Below are 25625 nucleotides of genomic sequence, written 5' to 3'. Positions count from 1 at the left end.
GACGATTTGATTTAATGACTGACAATAAAAATAAAGGAAACAATTGACTTCCATGTAAATTTTGCAGATAGTAAAAAGTCTCCTATGCACCCTTGTTTTTTTTAAAACATTTCAAATGAATATTGTATCCTGGGTTTCCAGTGAAGGATGCATATTAAAATGACAGAAGACAGGCTTTACTACAATCCAATGGGTAGGATAATTACACTTTAGCCGGCTACTATATTTATGTTAGGTGTTTGAAACGGCAGAAAATAAATTGCTTTATTTTTCTCAAAGCTAACTTAAAGTTAAAACTAGTTTAGTAATCGGTTTGAAAGCAAAGAAAGCTAAGTGATTCTCGGAGAAGCAAAGCAGGCACTCCACTGATCCTCCTCCATCCTCCCCCTTATCCTCCGTGTGGGCAGAGGAGGAGACTTGCTCCCTCATCTCATCTCATCTCGTCTCATCTTGTCTCATCTCACTCATCCCCCTCACTGTGGTTCGTTGTGCCTCAAGCCTGGGCAGAGGTGTGATCGCTACCACAGAAGCCTAATCACTCATGCACACGCTCTCATCGCGGACGGACGGACGGAGCTAGTCCTGCACCTGCACAAAGCGATGCTGCTGCTGCTGCTGCTGCTCGACCCGAATCCAACCCGAGCTTTTCCTTCCGCTCTTTATCGCTCTCTCAATCCGCGACAAGTTCAAGCCCAGGATGCCCTACACACCTCTCCACCGCCGTGTTTACTGAAAGTGGAAGCGCAAGGCTAGCATGTTTTCTTTACACAAAAGGAGCGTGATCTGACCCCAGCGTTAACTTTAGTTTTTTGTTTTTAATAGATTTTTAAGGAGGAAAAGCGCACTTGGACCTGATTGGTGTTTTTTTCCCTTTCTAACAATGCCTGTACGAAGAGGTCATGTGGCCCCGCAAAACACATTTCTGGGAATAATAATACGCAAATTCGAGGGACAAAGTGAGTATCAAACCTGGAGAACGGAATGTTCTTGTGATTTTTTTTTTTTTTTTTTTAGGAACATCCGAGCATCCGGTTGGTGTGAAAAGTGCACGTGTTGGACACGATTGTAATCCAGTTTTGTTTAAATAAACGAGTGAACGTAAAGCGTGAGATTTGTTACACGCGCATTTCTAATGCGTTTGAGTATTGATTGAGGACACAATGACTCTCGGGTACAGCACGAGCGCAGGCTTATCTGTTTATTAATTTGACCTCTTTTTCTTTTCTTTTTCTCTAATTAATGCGAGTACAGTAATTTGGGGAATATAGTTTAGGATGTCTGTTTGATTTGTTGGCTGTTAGTCAATGGGATATAATATCCACGTGCATTTAAAATAAAAGGGTTGGGTTTTTTTTTTCCACTCCATTGTGAATTCTTGTCTAATTAGATGTGTGTAAATGTGTGTATCTTCAAAGGTTCAGATTCAGAAAGAAGGCTCAGATTGAACTGAACCATTTCCCAGTCTTTGTGTTTCTGTCAGTCAGTGGTTAGAAAAGTCCTGAAATTGAAACGTAGTTTGGATAGGCGATTTCCAATGCAAATAGGCTTGATTTAGAGTGAACTCAATTGCATAAACAGCATTCACGTCAGTGCTATGGAGTACACGTGTATTGTAAAATAATCAGTGAAACTGTTTTGTTTTTTTCAGGGACTATAAACTCAGAGTCAGTACACCAAATCTTTTTTCTCTTAGTGGTCAGAGTTTATTAGACAGCAAGAGAAACATGTTTGGTAATGTATCTGGCCAAGGTCCTGAAATCCTCTGAATCCCAGCAAATCATCTACAAAAAATGTTATAAGCAGCAATAGAAAGAATGCAATAAAGACAGAATCTTCAAGCTAAGCCTGTTTTATATCTTGAGTCAAAGGGCAGGAAAGTGCAAGAGCTCTAGTTTTTGCCCTAATTCTTATTATATATTCTGCTTCTCTATTCTAAGAGATGGAATGGCTGTGTTTATGGAATAGAGATAGATCTGCATTAAGTGCCTACATGTATTCATCTATCATGTAAAGGCTCAATGCAAATGACTACTGACAATAAATATCCTGCAAAAACCTTTTTTATTGTCATAGTACAAAGGATAGCACAAAAAATATAGTCAGTGATTTTGAATTGCAATCAGGAACGTATTTTGTCATGTTTGTAAAGTTAATTCTCATATTCTTACAGCTATCTATAAAATTATATGGATCATCATTACTATTGCACCAGTTGAATTTACATAACTCTCCCTCTTGTTGTAGTGTTTAGAGGTTCTATTCTGCACATGCATATGTTTGGGAGGTGTGGCTGTAGAGGAAGGACTGACGGGATGGGCTGCATTTGTTTGTGTTTTGAGTTTCAAAACAGCTCCATCTAACTCCGACCAAAATGGTTATTATAAACAAATTGCATTCTGTATGCTATGGTGTGTATATACTGTACTTCACTGACTATCTTCAAGGTTGTTTTTGTTTGCAATTCACTTAGTTATTTTGTGGGTAGTGTCTTGTTATCCTTAACAATGTTTTTTCAAAATATATAAAGAATATGTAAGAATAAGATGTAAACACATTTAATAACAATGCTAAACATCACAAAATTGCATTCTGTGTATTGTTGCAAAATTGTAAATTATAGCCCAATTTAGTAGTTTTCTGTTTCATATGAACGCCAGAGATGTGAGAATGTGAGAATACTTGAATTTAAATTGTAATTAGCACACTTAAATTTTGATAGGCTACACATGGTAATTTTTAGAACCTCATGTGATAAAATCCAGCAAAATATGTTAGCATGTACTGTACATTTGAGGTGAAAAGTAACCTTTATGCACATGTCCTCTGCAGATAAGAATTTTATCATCGCAAATGCTCGTGTTCAGAACTGCGCAATCATCTACTGTAATGACGGCTTCTGTGAGATGACCGGCTTTTCCAGGCCTGATGTTATGCAGAAGCCCTGCATGTGTGAGTTCCTGCATGGGGAGAGGACCAAGCGACACTCCATTACCCAGGTGGCCCAGGCTCTGCTTGGCTCTGAAGAACGCAAAGTGGAGATCACTTACCACCGCAAAGATGGTGAGTTTCACCAATTCTGTTTCATTTTGAGAATCTGTGTTTCATTTTTGTGTACCATTAATGAATATGAATCAGTGTTATGACTACTGAAAGGAACACAGATGAGAGAGGGAAAAAGGAATGCTCACAAGTAAGAGCTTTTAAATTGTAATGTGATATCATTATCAAGCACTTTGTATGAAAATGTGAGAGCCCAGGAAAGAGCCAAACTATTTTTACTATCTAAGTCTCTCTCTCTCTCTCTCTCTCTCTCTCTCTCTCTCTCTGAGAAACTCTCTCGTTGTTTTCTTACTGATTTGTGCAGTGAGGCGAGTATTACTTGAGCTCTAATGGAAGCCACGTCCATTCTAATGCCAGTAACTCCTCAGACAAATTCAACCCCAGTCTTATCACGTATAACAAAACACACACTCATATCTGCTTTCAGGATTCTGTGATCAGCAAGCCTCCCCTTTGCAGAGTAGGTGTCCATAGAGTTAGCACATGTGCAACAGTATATTGCCTCTGTAACCCAGCTACTGAAATATTGATTAAGCATTGCATATTGTATTGCGAATGGTCTGTAGGGTCTCGGTGTTGATCACGGTAGCACTTGATTTCTACTGATAATGACTACTGGCTATTGATAATGTAAGATTGTGTGTATGTATGTACAGTGAGAAAAATAAGTATTTGAACACCCTGCTATTTTGCAAGTTCTCCCACTTAGAAATCATGGAGGGGTCTGAAATTGTCATCGTAGGTGCATGTCCACTGTGAGAGACATAATCTAAAAAAAAAATCCAGAAATCACAATGTATGATTTTAAAACTATTTATTTGTATGATACAGCTGCAAATAAGTATTTGAACACCTGTCTATCAGCTAGAATTCTGACCCTCAAAGACCTGTTAGTCTGCCGTTAAAATGTCCACCTCCACTACATTTATTATCCTAAATTAGATGCACCTGTTTGAGGTCGTTAGCTGCATAAAGACACCTGTCCACCCCATACAATCATACAATCAGTAAGAATACAACTACTTGGCCAAGACCAAAGAGCTGTCCAAAAACACTAGAGACAAAATTGTACACCTCCACAAGGCTGGAAATGGCTACGGGGAAATTGCCAAGCAGCTTGGTGAAAAAAGGTCCACTTTTATAGCAATCTTTAGAAAATGGAAGAAGCTAAACATGACTGTCAATCTCCCTCGGACTGGGGCTCCATGCAAGATCTCACCTCGTGGGGTCTCAATGATCCTAAGGAAGGTGAGAAATCAGCCCAGAACTACACGGGAGGAGCTGGTCAATGACCTGAAAAGAGCTGGGACCACCGTTTCCAAGGTTACTGTTGGTAATACACTAAGACGTCATGGTTTGAAATCATGCATGGCACGGAAGGTTCCCCTGCTTAAACCAGCGCATGTCCAGGCACGTCTTAAGTTTGCCAATGACCATTTGGATGATCCAGAGGAGTCATGGGAGAAAGTCATGTGATCAGATGAGAATAAAATAGAACTTTTGGGTCATAATTCCACTAAACGTGTTTGGAGGAAGAAGAATAATGAGTACCATCCCAAGAACACCATCCCTACTGTGAAGCATGGGGGTGGTAGCATCATGCTTTGGGGTGTTTTTCTGCACATGGGACAGGGCGACTGCACTGTATTAAGGAGAGGATGACCGGGGCCATGTATTGCGAGATTTTGGGGAACAACCTCCTTCCCTCAGTTAGAGCATTGAAGATGGGTCGGGGCTGGGTCTTCCAACATGACAATGACCCGAAGCACACAGCCAGGATAACCTAGGAGTGGCTCTGTAAGAAGCATATCAAGGTTCTGGCGTGGCCTAGCCAGTCTCAGACCTAAACCCAATAGAGAATCTTTGGAGGAGCTCAAACTCCGTGTTTCTCAGCGACAGGCCAGAAACCTGACTGATCTAGAGAAGATCTGTGTGGAGGTGGGCCAAAATCCCTCCTGCAGTGTGTGCAAACCTGGTGAAAAACTACAGGAAACGTTTGACCTCTGTAATTGCAAACAAAGGCTACTGTACCAAATATTAACATTGACTTTCTCAGGTGTTCAAATACTTATTTGCAGCTGTATCATACAAATAAATAGTTAAAAAATCATACATTGTGATTTCTGGATATTTTTTTTTAGATTATGTCTCTCACAGTGGACATGCACCTACGATGACAATTTCAGACCCCTCCATGATTTCTAAGTGGGAGAACTTGCAAAATAGCAGGGTGTTTAAATACTTATTTTTCTCACTGTATATGTATGTATATGTATCTTTTTCAAACAAATTGTGTAAATCAACATTTATATTGTATTTTGCAAATGGCAAGTTGACAAACATGCGTAACATAGTTCATATAAGATATAATACAACATTGTTTTGACAATTTTTGTAAAAAGAAATACACATACAAGTTCATACTTGTTCAGTTGTGAAGATATAAGCATCTAGAATATATAATTAATTAAATTTTGTATAATAATTAAATGATATATGAATAAATAAAATATACAAACAAATAAAAAATATGCTCTTGAGTCACGACAGAAAAGATCCAGTGCGACTGTCCAGAAGTTAGCAAACAAAAAGTTTACACAATATGACTTCATAAACTGTTACATTTTCACATGATGTGGATTATACAGTTTTTACTTACCGTGCTAATGTTTTGCCTTCATGACAACAGTGTGTTTTCTTTTCGCATGCCTGTGCATCACTGTGGTACTTCCATACGACACAAGTTCCGCTTTGCATAACTTCCAGGTACAGCTTTCTGTGTTGTGTTTAATATAAAATGTGTATATGCCTTACGTTTAACATAAAATGCTCCCATTGCCTTGGATGACTTGGGATGCACACTTGGTAATACTGCTGGTTGACCCTGTACTCTGTAATTTTTGCAGGCGTCTGTGTTATCTTGCAGTCATGCTAAACCGAAACTTCAACAGCTCAACTAATCGATAACAGCATTCAATGAACACGAATTTCATTATCGATTGTTATCGATTTTATCGATTAGTTGTTGCAGCTCTAATATATAAAGCTAATTGAGCTAAACCAAAATGTATCCACAGTTGTTGATGTAGTTCATACCTTTAATAGGACACTTATATCTACTCCCTTGGTAGATTACTCTAAGGTACAGAGCTGAGGAAATGTTTTATTAAAAGAGTTAGAGAATGAACATGTAACAAGAATGTCTAAGCTAAGGAATAAAACCGACATTTCACAATGGTGGGGTACTATATAATCACTAGCTGCGGCAGGTAGAGCAGCTTTTAGTTGAACACTGCAATTTAACTGCACCTAGTGTACAGGGACAGAAGAGGGTTTTGTTATAGTGCTATTACTGCTTTTGCAGAATCTGTTTTACTGCATGACTGCAGCACATGGTTAACGAGTCATCAACTATTTGTCCATATTTGAGTAATGTAGATCAATTAAAAATGCATTACTGCTGTATAGCTTGCACTGCCTATTCATAAAGATTTGAATTATGAATAAGGGGGTTCGGTAATCCAATTTCATACTTGATACAGCGCAATGAAGACAGACAGGTCTGATTATAAAGTGCATATGATTTGTGATGCTACAGCTAGGTAAATGGAACCATTAGTATTTGTGCTTTCATTGTTCTTCATGTTTTGGTAATGTTACATTTTGCTAAATATCTTAACAGCAGGTTTTCACTAAATTAATTCTCTTATGTAAAGGAACAGATCAGTGGGCATCTTTGCTGACTCAAAACTACAGGGTCCCTTGCTCATTCCTGAGCTTAACTTACTGTATGTGTGGGTTTACTATGTTCACTATTTTCTCCTACCTCCCAGATATACCAGCAGGTTGACTAGCTAGCTAAATTGTCCCTAGTTTGAAAATGGGTTTGTGAATGTGTGTGATGCCCCACATCAGACTGGCACCCTGTCCCCAGTGTATTTCTGCCTTACTCCTAGTATTCTGGATATAGCATGTCTAATAGTTAATTATAATAGGTTTGCAGCATATGCAAAAGAATGTTTAGGAGGAAAATTCCAGTGTAAAAGCAGATTTTTATTTATTTATTTTTTTCTCTCTTTGTGAGCTGGAAATCACCCATGGCCCCTGAACACTATTTTAATGAGGATACAAATAGCCTATTGCAAAATCGATTTAGTAATTCCTTAGTCACTGAGACTAAATCAATGGGTCACTGCAGGCTCCTTGTCCCTTACTATAAAGCCCCTGCACACTGAAGCAATAAGGCAGTGTTCCTGGGTTGTCCTAGTGTGCTGTTTAAGCTAGCAGGCTGTCACGACCCTGCAGTGAGAGGGAGACGCAGCATTTGTTTAGCTGTCCCAGGGCATGGGTTGGGGGAAGGAAGATGTTTGTGTGTAATTGGCTCCAGTGACAACTCGGTGCTGTACAGCATATGGAGATGTCAGCTTCTCAGCTGCTGTAATTGACTCGTTACACCTGCAGGCCTCGACACAGCTTCTCATGAGCTTGAGAAATATCTTGGTGCTCATGCAAAAATAATGATTTTTCCCCCAACTGTTTTTTTTTTCCTTTAAATAGAATATTTCCATCATTACCAAGCTTTGCTCCTATACACCTTTTTCCTAGCACACATCCGTACTGTTGTACAAATGTTTTCTGTAGAAAATTCCACTTTTTCCTCCAGATTTTCTTGCTTTCTGGATGTCATTCTCAAGTATTGTGTGCGTTCCTGCCCAGTCTGCATGTGATGAGAAAGTTTGAGACAGATGCTGTTGCAATTCTTGCTGAAGTCACACTGCATTAACTCAGTTCTGCCAACCCGCGTGCAGATGTGACACGCTGCCATTCAACGAGATGCTCCCCACTGCCAACACTGCACTGCTGTTCTCTCATGCTTAGACTACAGTACATGTCCGTGAACAACCCGGGGTGATTGTCATTCATTTGTCATCATAAATGAAATGTGGGCTGTTTTAATGTCAATCAAAAAGTCACTTAAGAAGAATAGGCTTTCTCTCTCAATGGTTACTTGTACTGACAGGGAGCTTCTTTATCCATTTATATTTTTGATACCAGTCTGAAGAAATGTTGCTGAATTAAGGGTTCTTTAATCCAAATTCTACCAGGAGGCACAATATATTAGGGACGCAACTGATAAATTACAGCTTCAAAAAGAAAATAGAGATGGCAGTGAAAGAGAGGCATAAAGTATGACTGAATATGTGAAAGAGATAGAAAGTAAAAGAAGGAACAAAGACAGACAGACAGTGAGAGAAAGGGATATTGATGATTCTCTTGAGTGCAATGACTTCATTGATCTTGCCTAATGCATAGAATTCTGACACAGAGAGAGAAGAACCTTTAGCATGAGAGCATCAGAGGATAGTGCTCTAATCAGTTCAGCATTTTTACTCTCCTGCTAGACATACTGAAGCACACTGGAAGTCCAGTTTCCACATAAATCATTTAATCTCAAGTAACCTCATGCATCTGTCATGCAGCTGTTAATGATCATTTAAATATCAATGGTGTTGCTCATTACTAATTCATGCATTTTCTTGCTATGGCTTTTAGTTGATTAGCTGTGTGGCTCTTTGGCATTTGTAGGAGAAGCTGCATTACAGGTAATGTAATAATACATAATCCCTTTTAAAAGCAGAAGATGACACCAGCGCTGTGTGCATGCATGTGTGTAGGAACTAAAAGGATAATGGGCATGCTGCTGCAGGGAACTGATGATGGACAAATGGCATGTGGTGAGCAAAGGTGCTGTGCTTCAATAGTTCTAATTTCTGAAGCTCCAGACCCACAGGACCAGTCACTATTCTCCACGACAAGTTAATGGTTCTTGGGCAGTTATCAGAGTTTATGAGGGAATAAAGGAGATCTGGAGACACAGTACTGTAGGTGTGCTTTCTGAGAGCTGGATGGTTGCTTCTGAAAAGAGAGCATTGATTATTTATGCAGTGATGCCTCTTTGGTTACTTCTGCTGCTATTGTAAAACAATGGTATACTTGGTTTTGCCAGAGGGTATGCTTAGGAGTGAAGTCAGACTGGCAGAGGATTGAAGGCAGTGTGGGATTTAAAACCATATCACAAGACCTTAACAGATACTATTCAATTAATAACTTAGATGCTTGTGTCTGATTTACACAAAAAATACTTGTTAGTTTAGTGGTGTTTAGTCTGAAGTTGGGTGACGTTTGTTTTGTAGTTTGTGTAATTCGTTTGTAATCCTTAAATGAATGCATGGTTTGTAGATGGTAGGTGGTCAGTTTGTAGTCCATAGACAGATGGTTGGTTAGTAGCTTGTATGATGGACTAGTGTCCTAACCAAGGTGTGTTTTCTAACGGACTCCAATGTTCCTAGGAAAAGCGCTAAATACCTTGTGACCCTTACTGGTTGCTGAAGGTACGGTGGTGTGAAAAGTGTTTACCCCCTTCCTGATTTCTTATTTTATGGCACGTTTGTCACACTTTAATGTTTCATATCATCAAACTAAATTAAATATTAGTAAAAGATAACACAAATGACCACAACATGCAGTTTTTAAATGAAGGTTTTTATTATTGAGGGAAAACTACATGGCCCTGTGTGAAAAAGTGTTTGCCCCTGAAATCTAATAACTGGTTGGGCCACCCTTAGCAGCATCAACTGCAATCAAGCATTTGCGATAACTTGCAATGAGTGTTACAGCGCTGTGGAGGAATTTTGGAATTTGTAATTCAGCCACATTGGAGGGTTTTTGAGCATATATCGCCTTTTTAAAGTCATGCCGCAGCATCTCAGTAGGATTCAGGTCAGGACATTGACTAGGCCACTCCAAAGTCTTCACTTTGTTTTTCTTCAGCCATTCAGAGGTGGACTTGCTGGTGTGTTTTGGATCATTGTACTGCTGCAGAACCCACGCTCACGAACAGATGGCCGGACAGTCTCCTTTAGGAATTTTTGGTAAACGGCAGAATTCATGGTTCCATATATCACATCAAGTCTTCCAGGTCCTGAAACAGCAAAACAGCCCTAGACAATCACACTACCACCACCATATTTTACTGTTGGAATTATGTTCTTTTTCTGAAATGTGATGGTACTTTTAAGCCAGACGTAATGGGATACACACCCTTTAAAATGTTCAACTTTTGTCCACTGAGTATTTTCCCATAAGTCTTGGGGATCATCAATATGTTTTCTGGCAAAACTGAGACGAGCCTTTATGTTATTTTTGCTCAGCAGCAGTTTTCTTAACTTTTGTGGCCTCTTGGATGAGTTGTCGCTGTGCTCTTGGGGTAATTTTGGTTGGCCAGCCACTCCTGGAAAGGTTCTCCACTGTTCCATGGTTTTGCCATTTGTGAATAATGGCTCTTATTGTGGTTCGCTGGAGTCCCAAAGCTGTAGAAATGGCTTTACAACCTTTACCAGACTGATTAATCTCAATTACTTTCTTTCTCATTTGTTTCTGAATTTCTTGGGATCTCTGCATGATGTCTAGCTTTTGAGAATATTTTGGTCTAATTCACTTTGTCAGGCAGGTCCTATTTAAGAGATTTCTTGATTGCAAATAGGTGTGGCTAGAGAAATTGAACTCAGGTGTGATAAACCACAGTTTTAACAGTTTAAAACACTTTTTCACACAGGGCCATGTAGTTTTGAATTTTGTTTTCCCTCAATAATAAAAACCTTCATTTAAAAACTGCATGTTGTGTTCACTTGTGTTATCTTTTACTAATATTTAAATTAGTTTGATGGTCTGAAACTTTAAAGTGTGACAAACATGCAAAAAAAATAAGAAATCAGGACACACACCTTTTCACACCACTGTATATACAGTGAGGAAAATAAGTATTTGAACACTCTGCTATTTTGCAAGTTCTCCCACTTAGAAATCATGGAGGAGTCTGAAATTGTCATCGTAGGTGCATGTCCACTGTGAGAGACATAATATAAAAAAAAAAAAATCCAGAAATCACAATATATGATTTTTAAACTATTTATTTGTATGATACAGCTGCAAATAAGTATTTGAACACCTGTCTATCAGCTAGAATTCTGACCCTCAAAGACCTTTAGTCTTTAGTCTGCCTTTAAAATGTCCACCTCCACTACATTTATTATCCTAAATTAGATGCACCTGTTTGAGGTCGTTAGCTGCATAAAGACACCTGTCCACCCCGTACAATCAGTAAGAATTCAACTACTAACATGGCCAAGACCAAAGAGCTGTCCAAAGACACTAGAGACAAAATTGTACACCTCCACAAGGCTGGAAAGGGCTACGGGGAAATTGCCAAGCAGCTTGGTGAAAAAAAGTCCACTGTTGGAGCAATCATTAGAAAATGAAAGAAGCTAAACATGACTGTCAATCTCTCTCAGACTGGGGCTCCATGCAAGATCTCACCTCGTGGGGTCTCAATGATCCTAAGGAAGGTGAGAAATCAGCCCAGAACTACATGGGAGGAGCTGGTCAATGACCTGAAAAGAGCTGGGACCACCGTTTCCAAGGTTACTGTTGGTAATACACTAAGACGTAATGGCTTGAAATAATGCATGACACGGAAGGTTCCCTGCTTAAACCAGCACATGTCCAGGCACGTCTTAAGTTTGCCAATGACCATTTGGATGATCCAGAGGAGTCATGGGAGAAAGTCATGTGGTCAGATGAGACCAAAATAGAACTTTTGGGTCATAATTCCACTAAACGTGTTTGGAGGAAGAAGAATGATGAGTACCATCCAAGAACACCATCCCTACTGTGAAGCATGGGGTGGTAGCATCATCTTTGGGGGTGTTTTTCTGCACATGGGACAGGCGACTGCACTGTATTAAGGAGAGGATGACCGGGGCCATGTATTGCGAGATTTTGGGGAACAACCTCCTTCCCTCAGTTAGAGCATTGAAGATGGGTCAAGGCTGGGTCTTCCAACATGACAATGACCCGAAGCACACAGCCAGGATAACCTAGGAGTGGCTCTGTAAGAAGCATATCAAGGTTCTGGCATGGCCTAGCCAGTCTCAGACCTAAACCCAATAGAGAATCTTTGGAGGAGCTCAAACTCCGTGTTTCTCAGCGACAGGCCAGAAACCTGACTGATCTAGAGAAGATCTGTGTGGAGGTGGGCCAAAATCCCTCCTGCAGTGTGTGCAAACCTGGTGAAAAACTACAGGAAACGTTTGACCTCTATAATTGCAAACAAAGGCTACTGTACCAAATATTAACATTGACTTTCTCAGGTGTTCAAATACTTATTTGCAGCTGTATCATACAAATAAATAGTTGAAAAATCATATATTGTGATTTCTGGATTTTTTTTTTTTAGATTATGTCTCTCACAGTGGACGTGCACCTACGATGACAATTTCAGACCCCTCCATGATTTCTAAGTGGGAGAACTTGCAAAATAGCAGGGTGTTCAAATACTTATTTTCCTCACTGTAAATGCATGACTCTGTAGATACATGATTGGTTAGTTGTCCATAAAAGGTATCACATTATTATGTTTGTAGGTGTATGATGTTTGATTAATAGTCTGGGATGAAGTGGGAGTTAGCTGAGAGTTGGCTATAGATTGATTATTAATATTCATCTATAAATTGCTTGCTGTTTTTATTTTATATAGTTGATATTAGTTGGTACATCTAAAATTTAATGAAGTGTTGGAGCAGTTGCTCCAAATTTAGATAAACAGCTGCTGTCTAACACTGGTAGAGCAGCTGGTAATGCATGTAGGTGTTGTGTCTGATCTTTATTTTATCTCATTGATGCCTGACAAGCAGTTGCTACAAATAGACTGCAGTTAATGTAGGCTCAGCAATCTTAGTCAGCACATATTTGGTGAGTATGAATTTTGGGTCTCTTGACAGTTTAAACTGGGAACCTACTTGGACACTTTTCCATTTAAAATGTATTCCTTAAGGGTCCTTTAGACCTCATGCCATTTCAGCATTCTTGCGATCACCTTCTTGTCCTTTTCCACCCCATTTCCATTGTCAATTTGCACACCTCTTTTTGCACTAGAATTTAAGCATTCTAGCTAAGGCTGCATGTGTACATTGACAGTATGACTTTGGAGGAAACGTTCTTTATCTAAGTCTGAATGTGTTTCGAGTCAATTAGTTCTACCGGCAGTTTTGTGACATTTACATAACAAACAAGAATCTCTATAAAATTAAAAAACTTCAGATTTTCCCCCTTTAACGCTGATTGACAATTATAATTTATTCCCTATCATCAGCAGTTCTTACTGAGAGGAAGCAGATGGGAGAAGTAGTATCTCATCAAGGGCATATGTCTGTCCAAAACATCACCATAACGGTGAATATGAAATCGAGCTGGTCAGCTTATGGACACCCACTTGAAAGCCATCGAAAGGCATCCTGGCCATCTGTGGTATAGTGCTGCCAGGGCTAACACTCATCCCTTCCTGTTTTCTTACTTGTCACTGACTGGAGTAAAAGCAGCAGTGAAGAAACCACTAATCTGTCACACATGCATCGGTGAGTCTAATTTAGAAGCATGAAATAGAATCTACTGAGTTCTAGAAACGAAAACAACCAATAATTCTTCAAGGAAAAAGCTTTGTTCTTCTCAAAACATAATCTATTATTGCTCACAGTAGGACGCTGTACTAATGAATGTTTGGCCCAATGCACTTTGTCCTGCTGTTTGCATATTAAACTCTAAACATGGCTTTGCTTCACCACTAGTCACTGAGTAGTCCATGCAGTGACTTCAAGTGAGATTGATTAAAAATGAAAGTGGGCCACAGGACCCGGCTAGCAGCACTCTAGCAAGACTACAGACAGCCACATGGCCATTCGGCCACAATATTTAGCTTCTTTTCCTTCTTCTCCGGCCTCACTAAGCCATGATTAGTCCATTTCCACAGTGCTTTTGTGTACTACATCCACCAAATTGTCCATGTAATGCCAACCCTGTCAAATTGAATCAGAAAGACATACATGCCTACATGACATCTAAAGGACTGCTGAGGGTTTCTGTTCCTGCTCATCCTGTATTTAAACATGATTCAAAATGCATAATGGAGAATGAAGAAACAATTTATACAGTGAAAAAAAATGTTTGTTAATTACACCTTCAAAATTAAATTAATGCAGTGAGGTAAAAAAAAAAAAAAAAAAAAAAAGACCTGTGTTTTTTTGTTTAAATTTGTCTAATTGATAAATTGCTTTTTAATAATAATAATAAGTATAATACTGAAATGTATTATTTTGGTTGCATTTAATCCGGGTTTCCTACCTGTGTGACTTGGCTCTTAATGGGATTAGTGAGATCTTTGAGATGTATGAAAATGGACATTAAAGATGAAGACTGTACTTGATGTTTTGCATGTCATGGCTTTGTGATCTGTTCTGCATTTGTATTGTATTGATTATAGTGCAATATCTCTATAGTGTTCAAAAGAACTGGTTTTAAATGACCATCTGCTAGAGATTAAGTTAGTGTACTCTTTCAATCTGAGAGCACTCATAAAATCCATTCATTCTGAATTCAACTAGTCTTCAGTCTAGAACAAAGACCATCTATACAATCTCATTGTCTTTGTCCCTTTGCTGATGTGAGATTAAAATGTTCCGCTGAAATTGAATTACACGTAAGAGCATCAGGCATGTAGCTGTGATCATTTGCCTGAGTCATTATGCTCTGATGGCTTCTCTGCTGACTGAAATGTCTTTGTGGGTGTATGTGTGTGTGTATGTGTGTGTGTGTGTGTGTGTGTGTGTGTGTGTGTGTGTGTGTGTGGTGGAGAGTCAAATGGAGACCCATCGTTCAGCTTGATCAGGACTTAACATAGCTTCTCCTGAAGGCACAGCTACAATGGTGCTATTTTTAGCCCTAATGCTTTCAAATGAGTCTCATAGAGAATGAAACACAATCTTTTTTTTTCTCTCGGCTATCAAAAATCAATCATAAACATTTGAGGAAAATGGCCTTTTCAGGACATTGGTTAAAATTGTCAAAATTAGAATCATAATTAACAATCTTTTTTTTTGTTCTTGTTTATGAATAAATGTGTGGTCATATTGATTTTATTACAAGTCACCCCAACACCTCATAATGATTTGATTTGTACTGATTTGTAATTCGGCTATACCTAAAATAGCAGAGGTGGTAAGAGCATAAATGAGATCATAACACATTTTAATGTTCATTCCAGAATCTATTATAACACCCTTGACTGTAATGAAACAGATTTTGACTGCTATTGAAGATTACGTGTCTACACATGCCCTGTACATTTGGTTTTAATAATCCCCCCATTGTTTTGTTGGGAGAAGTGAGTGAAATTTAATGGTTTACTAATATGCAAAACCTTTAATTGCAAGCTGCAATTTTCAAAAGGAATTAATGCATCTACTGTACAATATTTCCACAAAATTTCCGAGTGACAAATAATAAATCTTTAGACATAAGGCTTTGTAAATGAAATGAGAAGAATAAATTGAGATACATATTACTATGACACAATTTGCTGAGCTCACTGAATATGCGCCCTGTGTGTAATGATAACGAGCTGAATTTGGGATCTGAGTGATAGTGAGCATTTAGTTGAATGGCTGAGAACAAACTTCATTGGTTGGAATATCCACACCCAGAGATGTCAATGATGAGACTCACAGAATTTTTAATTCAATCTTCTTTAGATGATCACATTTTTCTAGGTGTGATGTCTAAAGTTAAAAAGGAACATTATTCAAAATATTTTTTTCTTGAACATAGAGCATACCTGTTCAGTCTTGCTGAAATAAAGTGGGAAAAGTAAGTGTCTATTTTCATTCAGCAGTGGAAAAAAAAGCCTTGTCAATTTGCTGTAAAAATAATACGAATAATATAATGTTCATAAAATCATAAAATACAATGTTTGTAATTAGAGGTGTGCTGTATTCACAAAAAATAATCAATATTTATTAATATTAGACTAAATTTTGCTTAGTGTGTTATTATCCTGGTACCTTAAGAACTACCATGGACAGCTGACTCTCGGATTCTGTTGGGTGGTCAGTTCACAGCTGTGACAGTAATTAACCCTTTCAAATATTTTTACATTTTATGGGCATTTTTACCTTTATAAAGTAAAATTATTACATTTATATTGTAACATTTGAGTCTTTTCACATAATATAAGTTGATCAAGCAAGAGTCTTGTGTCAAAAATGATAATAAGACATAGTCACAATAAATCCTAGTACCGTATTTTTCGGACTATAAGCCGCTACTTTTTTCCCACGTTTTGAACCCCGCGGCTTAAACAACGAAGCGGCTAATTTATGGATTTTTTCTGGGTTTTTCCCAGTTTCACAAACTTCAAGTCAAAAAACTGAACCCCATAACATCAGACCAATGAAATTTCCGAACGGAAATGAAAAAACGCACCTCAGCTGTGTTCTGAGCTGCACGGCATTGGGAGAAAAACTTCCACAGGTGTTGATTTTTCAACGCACGACGATGCCAATAGATAAACTCCCGAGAGAAATACAGTAGTTGTGAAAGGAAGGAGGAAGACAGTGAACAATGACTTTCTTGGTAGGCTACTGTTTAGATACAAGCCGTTGTAACGCGTTGAGTCTGGGTGAAGGGAGAGCTCACTAACTCCAGTTGCAAATGAAATCATATAAGCACAGACAGGTTTCCAAAACTCGTGCTTTTTTATTTTTCTTGGCAACAGCATTATGGGTTAGTCAAAGAAACTTAGAAATGAGCATCAGAAAATAATGAGCACATAATCCTCAGTCTCCACACACACACACATGCAGTAATACCGGAAGAATGCAGTAACATGCTGTTCCCAAAATGCTGCTCTGCTCTTAAAGGACCCACAACATATTTCGACCGTTACACCGTGTAACAGACACTGTCTTTCGGTAAAAACTGTGTAAAGTTCAGTAGTGTTCAGTGGCTTATACACAAGGTGCGGCTTATTTATGTTAAAAATAAAAATATTTGTAAAATTCAAGGGTTTATACAAGGGTGCGCTTTATAGTCCGGAAATTACAGTAGTTTGGATACCTAAGTACATTCGAAGGAAAATACTTCTGTACTTTTACTCAAGTGAAAGTTTAAAGGGAGCACTTTAACTTTTACTGGAGCAATATTTTAGCAAGTGTATTTCTAGTTTAACTTAAGTACATGGGTTGTGTACTTCATCCACCACTAGGAACGAAAGACCTTTATGATGCTCAGAGATGCAAAACAGTGCTGTGGCTTTGTTTGGAATTATTTTTGTTGGTAAAATAGAGCAAAAACAGGCAATGTTGTGTCTAAAATGTAAGTTTCAAAAATTAACTTGTTTACTGAACAGTTGTATAAAATCAATATCACATTCATAATAATGCTGATCTTTGGAGACGTGTTTTTTGCTGTATGCTCAAAAAAAAAAAAAAAAAATATATATATATATATATATATATATATATATATATATATATATATATATATATATATGCGGTACACCCCCTAGTTGTAATGACATCACATGTTGCGTTTCATCCTTAAATAATTATGTAGAATGTAAACAATAAGAAATCTTAATTTATGACACATGCTCATGTGTTCTTTTATTACTAGGAATAAAAGTTATTCCATCTTTGAAAATGAATGAGTGTTAAACAAGTGTTTAAGTGGATATGCCTGATCACTTCTTTGATCATTTACTTAGTGAAAGCCAGACACTTGATGGCTTCATGGCCAGCTTTGGTTTAATTATTGATGGTGGAAATAGGAATCTAATTAAATTTCCACCCTCTCGAAAGGGTAATAGGCTTCACATCAGTGGATTTAGTACTGTATGTCTGTACAAACAGCTGAGGAATCAGTAATCTTCTGTATACTGTAGCCTCTAGATCCCTCACCATGACAGCATTTTGTCCAGCTGTGAACAAATTCACTAAATATTGCATTTTTAGCCAATGTAGAATTATTTTAATGAGTTTCCATTGTTAATTTTTTTCTAGATAGATAGATAGATAGATAGATAGATAGATAGATAGATAGATAGATAGATAGATAGATAGATAGATAGATAACAGCTTAGAAGAAATTACAATTTCCTCTCATTGTTGACTTCAGTTTTGATTTCTTAATTTACATTTTTGTTTTTGGTTGCATGTTACCCCCTGGCACATGATTCTCATTAACCAAAACTTCATTGGCACACAAAATAATGCATTTTATTGAGGTTTGATGTCAAAGCTCTATCAAAATATAAATGCCAGAATAAACTTTCTTTCAACTATTATTCGAATAATAGCGAAGCCGATTTGTTAACATATTTAGAGATATTTAAAAAGCTAGAAAATAATTCCATAGATGAATAGAAATATGTTTCACTTTTGCAAATGGTAGAAGAGAAAGAATTAGTCATCTAATGAGCTGCAAATGTATGTGTTTTTATTTTTAATGCATCGCTCTCTTAGTGAAGGCTGTGATTTAAATCACTGAAATCCTTTTGCCGTTAAGAAATGTAGATGTTTTTGTGTCATAGAAATTAATTCAAAGCATGCTGGTGGTAGATTTTGCCAGAAACAAAAATTTGAGTAGAGTGTTCAAGCCACTATTTGTAGCGTGAGGATTTTTAAAATCTGTTTAGAGATTTGATACCTTTTGGGACACTGCATGCTTCATTTTAAGCTTCATTGTATATGTTTGATTTAGACAACAATATCAAAAACATGTATTAATGTATGTTAAAGTATTAAAGTTTGTGTAAGTGAATGAAAAACCCAGTGATGATAGTGATGATGATGGTTATTATTATTATTATTATTATTATTATTATTATTATTATTATTATTAATTAATAATGAAAATGATAATGATAATAATGAAGCAACATAGCTGTATTTTATTTGAAAAGCTTTAGAATAAAACAAAAAAAAAAAACACAATTGTGGGAAATGTTTTTTTACTGCACATTCTTTACAACAAAAAACATCTTTGACCTCTCCAATGCATACATCATGATTGCTAAATTCATAAGCTGCCATATTTCCAAGCCTGTCATTATTCTCCATCTCTAACTCTCTAGACATTTCCCTTTTTTAATTATATACAGTAGATTCACTGTATAAGGAGATAAGAATTTACAAGCAATATGTGTCTGTCCATGCCCAAAATCTGTTCCGAAATGTGTAATTAGAAGTGGATTAGTTTTTGGAGTGTTTTCAAACAGTATTTAATGAATTTGCTATTTATTGTGTGTCAACACCAATAAAATTATTTAGAGTTCAATAATAAAGGCTTAAGCAAAACCACTGAGCTTTGTTTTTTGAGTAATGTGTTGCAGTGTAGATTAACAGCCGTGGAAGAACTTCTGTAATTATTTGTGCAATGCGGTAATAGGAGAGCGCAGCAGCATGTTACTATATCTTAGAATGGGAAAGAGACAGCTAGGCTTTCACTGAACTCTTTGTGAAACTGATGAAAAAACAGTTTGGGCTTGAGTAGCTTGTTGACCTCAGGGTGGTCTTTTAAAAAGTGAAATCAGTCCTTTTGACAGCTGAATGCATGCTGCAAAGAGAAACTATTTCCACACAAAATTAAATGGCCTTGGACAGGAGATGAAGTCGAGCAGAAAAAGAGTCTATAAGATTTGCATCACCCAGCATCCTGGACATTTGACATTCCATCAGGTTTAGGTTGAGAGAAAAGGCACTTTAAAAAAAAAACCTGATGTACTGTGTATTTGCGAGGGTATACCTACTCACTAGGTGCATTTACATGGAGCACTGAAATCGGTTTAAAAGTCCAATCTGAATGACAATGCTCTATATAAACGCCTAAATCGAAATAGAAATGCTCAAACCGAAACTGTAATCGGTTTAAGAGGGGTTGGATAAACCTTTCTATAAACTGAACAAAGTATAAATACTAAGGACAAATTACACATTTTGAGGGACAAAATGCGCTTCCTCAAATCTTTGTGCGATTTTTTTGGATTTGCCACAACACTGTATTTTGCTCAGCTTCTAAGTTTGAATAAAACAACCGCGACCTGCATAATTAGGGGAATTGGATTGGGGACTGTCTTTTCTTTTGAGGCCATATATCCCTCTACAGTCCACACAAACTTGTGAATGACTGGCGAATCATACAAAAGTTTAGTTTCCGCTCCAGGTAAATAAATTCCAGAAATATAACCCGCTCCCACAAGCCCTTAATACAGACTGCTTTTTGGAGGAGGTACGGGTGGATTTATGATGCTCCTTATAGATGCACAGCCACCAAAAAGCTCAGCTTCCTGCACCTGTCTTTTGATTAAGCACGCTGTTGCTTGATTAAGAGAAACAGTTTACATAAAAATAGCGTGCATAAAAAATAATGGAACTCCATGTTGACAGGACAGGACATAGGCTAATGTGCGCATGTCACAAAGTCATTCCGATTAAAAGTGCCGGCACATGTAAACGTCATATCGGATTAGATGATTTTAATCGGAATGACAAAAAAGTGTACATGTAATTGTGGCTACTGTATGAATGAGAATTTATAAGCATATTTGCATATATGAGCATATTTGTGCTTGTGCATAAAGCACAAACTCATGTTTTCACTTGAGTGAATGAGTTTGTGAGAAAATGTAATGCGTAGTATGTGTATACACACATACTACGCATTACATTTTCTCACAAACTCATGCAAGAATAATGCATGATTCAAGAATATGTCTGTGTGTGTGTGTGTGTGTATATATATATAGATAGATTGATTGATAGATAGATAGATAGATAGATAGATAGATAGATAGATAGATAGATAGATAGATAGATAGATAGATAGATAGATAGATAGATTTGTGCAGGCACTTAAAGCAGTGCAGACACTTACTTTAATTAGTGCCTAGTTTTCTAACAATTTGAGACACATGCATGTTCCTTTTGTATGCAACATATATTTTCCCTATAGTTATATTAAGTATTATAGTTTATATTTTCCCCATTTTGTTCAGAGAATAAGGCTGAAAATATAGGTTTAGGGTTAAGATAATACTGTAATAAATGTGTGTATCTCCAATTAATGCAATCCCCTTAATTAACCCGGGAGAATATATTTACTGTATTTTGACTGGAAGGAACCACTGACGAAACACTGGAAAAAGTTCTATTGACAGATAAATCAATATTTCTCTATTTGCTCTAACAAAAGAATTCTAAATTTTAAAGATCATTTATATGTTTCTTCGGTCAAAGTTGATCTTCCTACTAAACAAATATCTAGTTTTTTATACTACTATATATTATTTTTAGAAATAAAAGGCAATTGCATCTATCATAAAAATGATAAAAAAGGGCTAGGTTTCTCGCCACAGCGGTTTCTTGCAGTTGCATTACTGAGCTTTCTTATAATCCCCTAAACCAGGAAGTTTCTGAAAATCCCAAAACATATAATTAATCGTCAATGCAGCAAGCTTGTCCCAGCTTCTATGACATGTAGATGTTTTCAATTCGCAAGAAGATTAATTTATTAATCTAAAAATGCAAGAATATTTCATGCAGTGAACATTTTAAAATAAACTAGAGTGCGAGAGAATTTGAAAATCCCAAGGAGTGGGCTAAATATGAACCGAATAGGTAATCAGAACCAACACAGGAACTGTGAATTCTGTACTAAAAATGTACACCAAGACTTTCTTGTTGAAAGTGATAAGAAATATATTATTTTCCTTTTTGTTGAACAAACCTGCTTAAATGCTTATGTACTTTATGGTGTAAACTAGTTCATTTTGTGATATTGATATATAATTTTGTAATCATAATGCAGGATTAGTAATTGTTGTATAATTGTTTTCATTTACTTATTAAATACATTGGTGATAAATTAGGTTTTTTAGAAAACTTGGCATGAAATTAACAGACAGAAAAGACAGAATGGTTTTACTATATTATTGTTTATATGATAACTGAAAAAAAAATATTTTTTTTAATAGTTAAAAATAAAAAAACAGGGCAAAAATATTTTGTAAAAATAATTGTAGTAATAATATTGACACCGATGTGGTGCAGCTAAAAAAAAACTTGCACTGTCAGGAGATCACAAGTGTAAACCCTGATAATATATATATATATATATATATATATATATATATATATATATATATATATATATATATATATATATATATATACAATAAAACTCATAAATAATCCCTTTTTTAATTTTTTTTTAAGTATTACAATGTATCTAATGTTTATTTTTTGTTTTATCATCTTCTATCTCTCTTCCTCTCTCTCTCACACATTAACCATGTTCAAGATGGTGGGGTTACATATTAACTCTTCACTGAACTATTATTTTTGCTACTGTTCCAGTACTGACATGACACACTTATTATCATAAAAATTATTTGAATTTACTGAAAAAAGAGAACATGGTAAAAGCCTCATGTGAATAATGAACTATAGAATTTTTCAAACTATATACTGTATTTAGCAATATCTTATGTACAGTACAACTTATAGCGTGCTAAAATGAAGAAAAAGAGTTAAGAAAAGTTGTAACCTTAATATTTGATATATTACCTTATGTCAGTGCCACAAACATCACAAATTGCTGCCACATAGTTCCTGGAAACATTCCTGGAACACAGCCAAAAGTGCGAGCATTTGTACCACTGGTGACCCGGTATATCTTTACATTATGCGAGACACTGGAGATAAACTCCTCATGTGTCTGGTCCTCACCTTCACAGGGACCATTATCACAGAATGATTAAATAGCAGCCTGTGTGATACTTGATGCCTGTTACACACCATTCTTTGTCAACAACTGATCACATAACCCTAATTAATGATGTTAAATGTCATGGACATATGATAGCTTAATGGTTATAAAGTTTCTAGATTATCTAATTGTGAAATTAGCTGGACTAAGTAGCATAGTTTGCTCATTAGAGGCATTTAAGTCGTTCAATTGATCTTTCTGTGCTATGAAATACGATAAGCCTACATAATATAGAATTATGTGAGCATAAGTACTTATTGAGAAGTTTTGACACAAACTATTCCCGTTTACATTAATTTAATCTGTCAATGCTTTTATCCAAATCAATAAAAAAAATGTATTTAATCCAATCCGTAGAGCTGATAATGGGTCTGACAGTCAAAAAGATGTTACAAGACAAAGCTTCATCTAACTGCCCTTAAAGAAGTGTAAGGTAGGAAAAACAGATGGAAGCCTAAACTAAACACAAAGGGTGGAATAATTGCTACTTTACTCGAGAGAGACAAGTCATAAATCTGCAAGCAAAATTACAAAATACACACTTTTTAAAAATAAAAATGTAAATTATTTGTGAATGATAACTGTCAATGTATGAGGTTCCTTGGTGGTCTAGTGGTTAGGATGTGGCGCTCTCACCGCAGCGGCCTGGGTTTGATCCCCGGTCAGGGAACCAACCCCAGCCATTAGGGTTGCACAAGCCTGTGCAGTCTTAGTGCCAGTCCCAAGCCCAGATAAATGGGGAGGGTTGCGTTAGGAAGGGCATCCAGCGTAAAAACGTGCCAAATCAAACATGCGGATCATGAATATGGATGATCCGCTGTGGCGACCCCTAATGGGAGAAGCCGAAAGAAGAAAAATGAGCAATATACAGAAATAACAGTAATTTAGTAATAGAGTTTATGGTTAGAAACATGGGTAATTAATAACCTCATAAACTACCGTAACAGTTCTGCATACTTGTTCTAATGACTACATCGCTAAATCGCACACGCTGTATAGGGAAACAGATGAGATGTCTTTTGAATTTGATAAATTAAATCTATACTTCTCTGTCCACTTATATTGCACTCTGTTTAACCCACGCTAATGTATGCTTACTAGACAAACTAGAGTAGCATTTATCAGTACTGCAATAGTAGTTTTACAGTTTAACAATGAATCCATGACCTCTGGCACAACGGCCAGTTTTATTACTGTACATAAGTCTTAGGTATGTGTAAAGATATTAGTTAAATTAGATAAAATATATATATAGTTTACTTTTTGCCTTAAAAACTGAATCCACTCTTTAAGGATAGAGGCCTTTCTAAAAAAAAAAAAAAAAAGAATACAATTGTTCCAAGCATTTTGTAACTCTTCTGTAGAGACAACAGCAGATCCCAGTTAGTTTTGCTGTTTTATTTGAAAAGTAACATTTTACTTGTTTTCTAATGTTTATAATGAATATTTGGAGATGAAAATAATAACAGATTTTTATATTTTTTAACTGACACATTAAATACCTATATGTATATTTATTTATTTATTTTTTACTCTTATTTAACTGTAAGAAACTGCAACACACAAATTTACTTAGGGGGATCAATAAAACATTCTGATTCTGATTGGTGATTCTATAGCCAAAAGTATATGGATACAATAATAATAATACCCCTTTGTCTTGGTCTTAGCCAAACTTGTGGGCCTTAACCAAACTTTTGTTTGTAATCTACAGAACTGCAATTTGACATTTTTGGAACTAAGAGGCCAAAGCCAGGTTCAGCATGACAAAGCCACTGTGCAGAAAGCATGCTTTATATAGACATGATTTTCAACCCTGTCCTCAATGAATTGGAACATTAACTGCATGTGAGACTTCAACAAAGAGGGGATCAACTCTAACTTAATGCAATGCCTTTAGAACAGGCTCTTCAACCAGCATAAATGGGTGTCATGGTCAGGTGTCCACAACTGTCTTGAGTAATAAAGCTGCCTTAAACACTGAGCATATCTACATGCATTCAAGCCTGACATAGCTAATGTGTTCCAACAGCAGCTGGTTATATTTAGTCCGACAGCCTGTGTACTGCTAATGAAGAGCAAGATGGGTGAGGGAGTTGTGAACACATGTCCAGGAGTCTGCAAGCCCGGACTACTGTAGGCACACAGGATTAGCAACAGCAGGAATCTTTTGATCTTCCTGCTTATTGAACATCAGGTGTCCTCCTGAAGAACAGAGACACACATAAGAGAATGTACTTTTAAACACTGCCAGATAGGCCAAATGCCAATATTGTTGTTTCAAAATTTGGTCTGGTTAATTTATTACATTTTTTTTATATATTTTCTACTGAGCAGTGAGCATATACTCATATCTCAAGCATATTATTTTGACCAGGTTAACTCAGGTCATTATATAAATGTAAGTCTCTCTGGATAACGTTCTGTAAAGCTTTGAAACAATGTCGATTGTGAAAAGCGCTACAGAAATAAACTTGAATTTGAAATATATTTTCCTTAACATGTTGGTTTATTTTTGCTCTTGTAAAAGGTATCCTGTGTTATTCACAATATCTCTTGTCTATCTGCTTTTTGTGCTGCAGAGAAATTTGGCTTGTTTTATGACTACCTAATGAGACCAGAAAGCAGTGTTTTAGTCTTTTGGTCTGTCTTGCACTCTTACCTCTAAAGGTTTGAAAACTTCACTGTTCATTTTAAAACTGTCATCAAGACTAGCATCTTTGATTAATTACTAGCCACACAAAGTCCCTGCTATAACTGAAGATGTGTTATATAGTTTCATTGTTTACTGGAAATCTCACTTTTATGTTTGTTGCCTCTGATACTTTTCAGACCCAGAATGTTGCTAATAA

The 25625-nt window shown here is 36.7% G+C and overlaps 1 protein-coding gene across 3 annotated transcripts in view; it reads left to right on the top strand.

Annotated features, from left to right (window-relative positions):
• The first annotated feature begins 422 nt into the window (after positions 1 to 422).
• LOC124383234 (potassium voltage-gated channel subfamily H member 7-like) overlaps positions 423 to 25625 on the top strand; it is a 63863-nt gene continuing 38660 nt past the window's right edge. Inside the window, exons 1-2 of one of the 3 annotated variants that reach the window (XM_046845702.1) lie at positions 423 to 956; positions 2830 to 3060. In XM_046845702.1, the coding sequence (XP_046701658.1) occupies positions 881 to 956; positions 2830 to 3060 (307 nt within the window). In that variant the 5' untranslated portion in view covers positions 423 to 880. Of the gene's footprint in view, positions 957 to 2275; positions 2409 to 2829; positions 3061 to 25625 lie in introns of those variants that run through there. The other 2 variants (XM_046845703.1, XM_046845705.1) reach the window with 2 other exon arrangements.

This window comes from Silurus meridionalis, chromosome 3 (genome assembly GCF_014805685.1).
Source record: "Silurus meridionalis isolate SWU-2019-XX chromosome 3, ASM1480568v1, whole genome shotgun sequence".
Taxonomy (NCBI): Eukaryota; Metazoa; Chordata; class Actinopteri; order Siluriformes; family Siluridae; genus Silurus; species Silurus meridionalis.
This window is presented reverse-complemented; position numbering and strand designations above follow the sequence as displayed.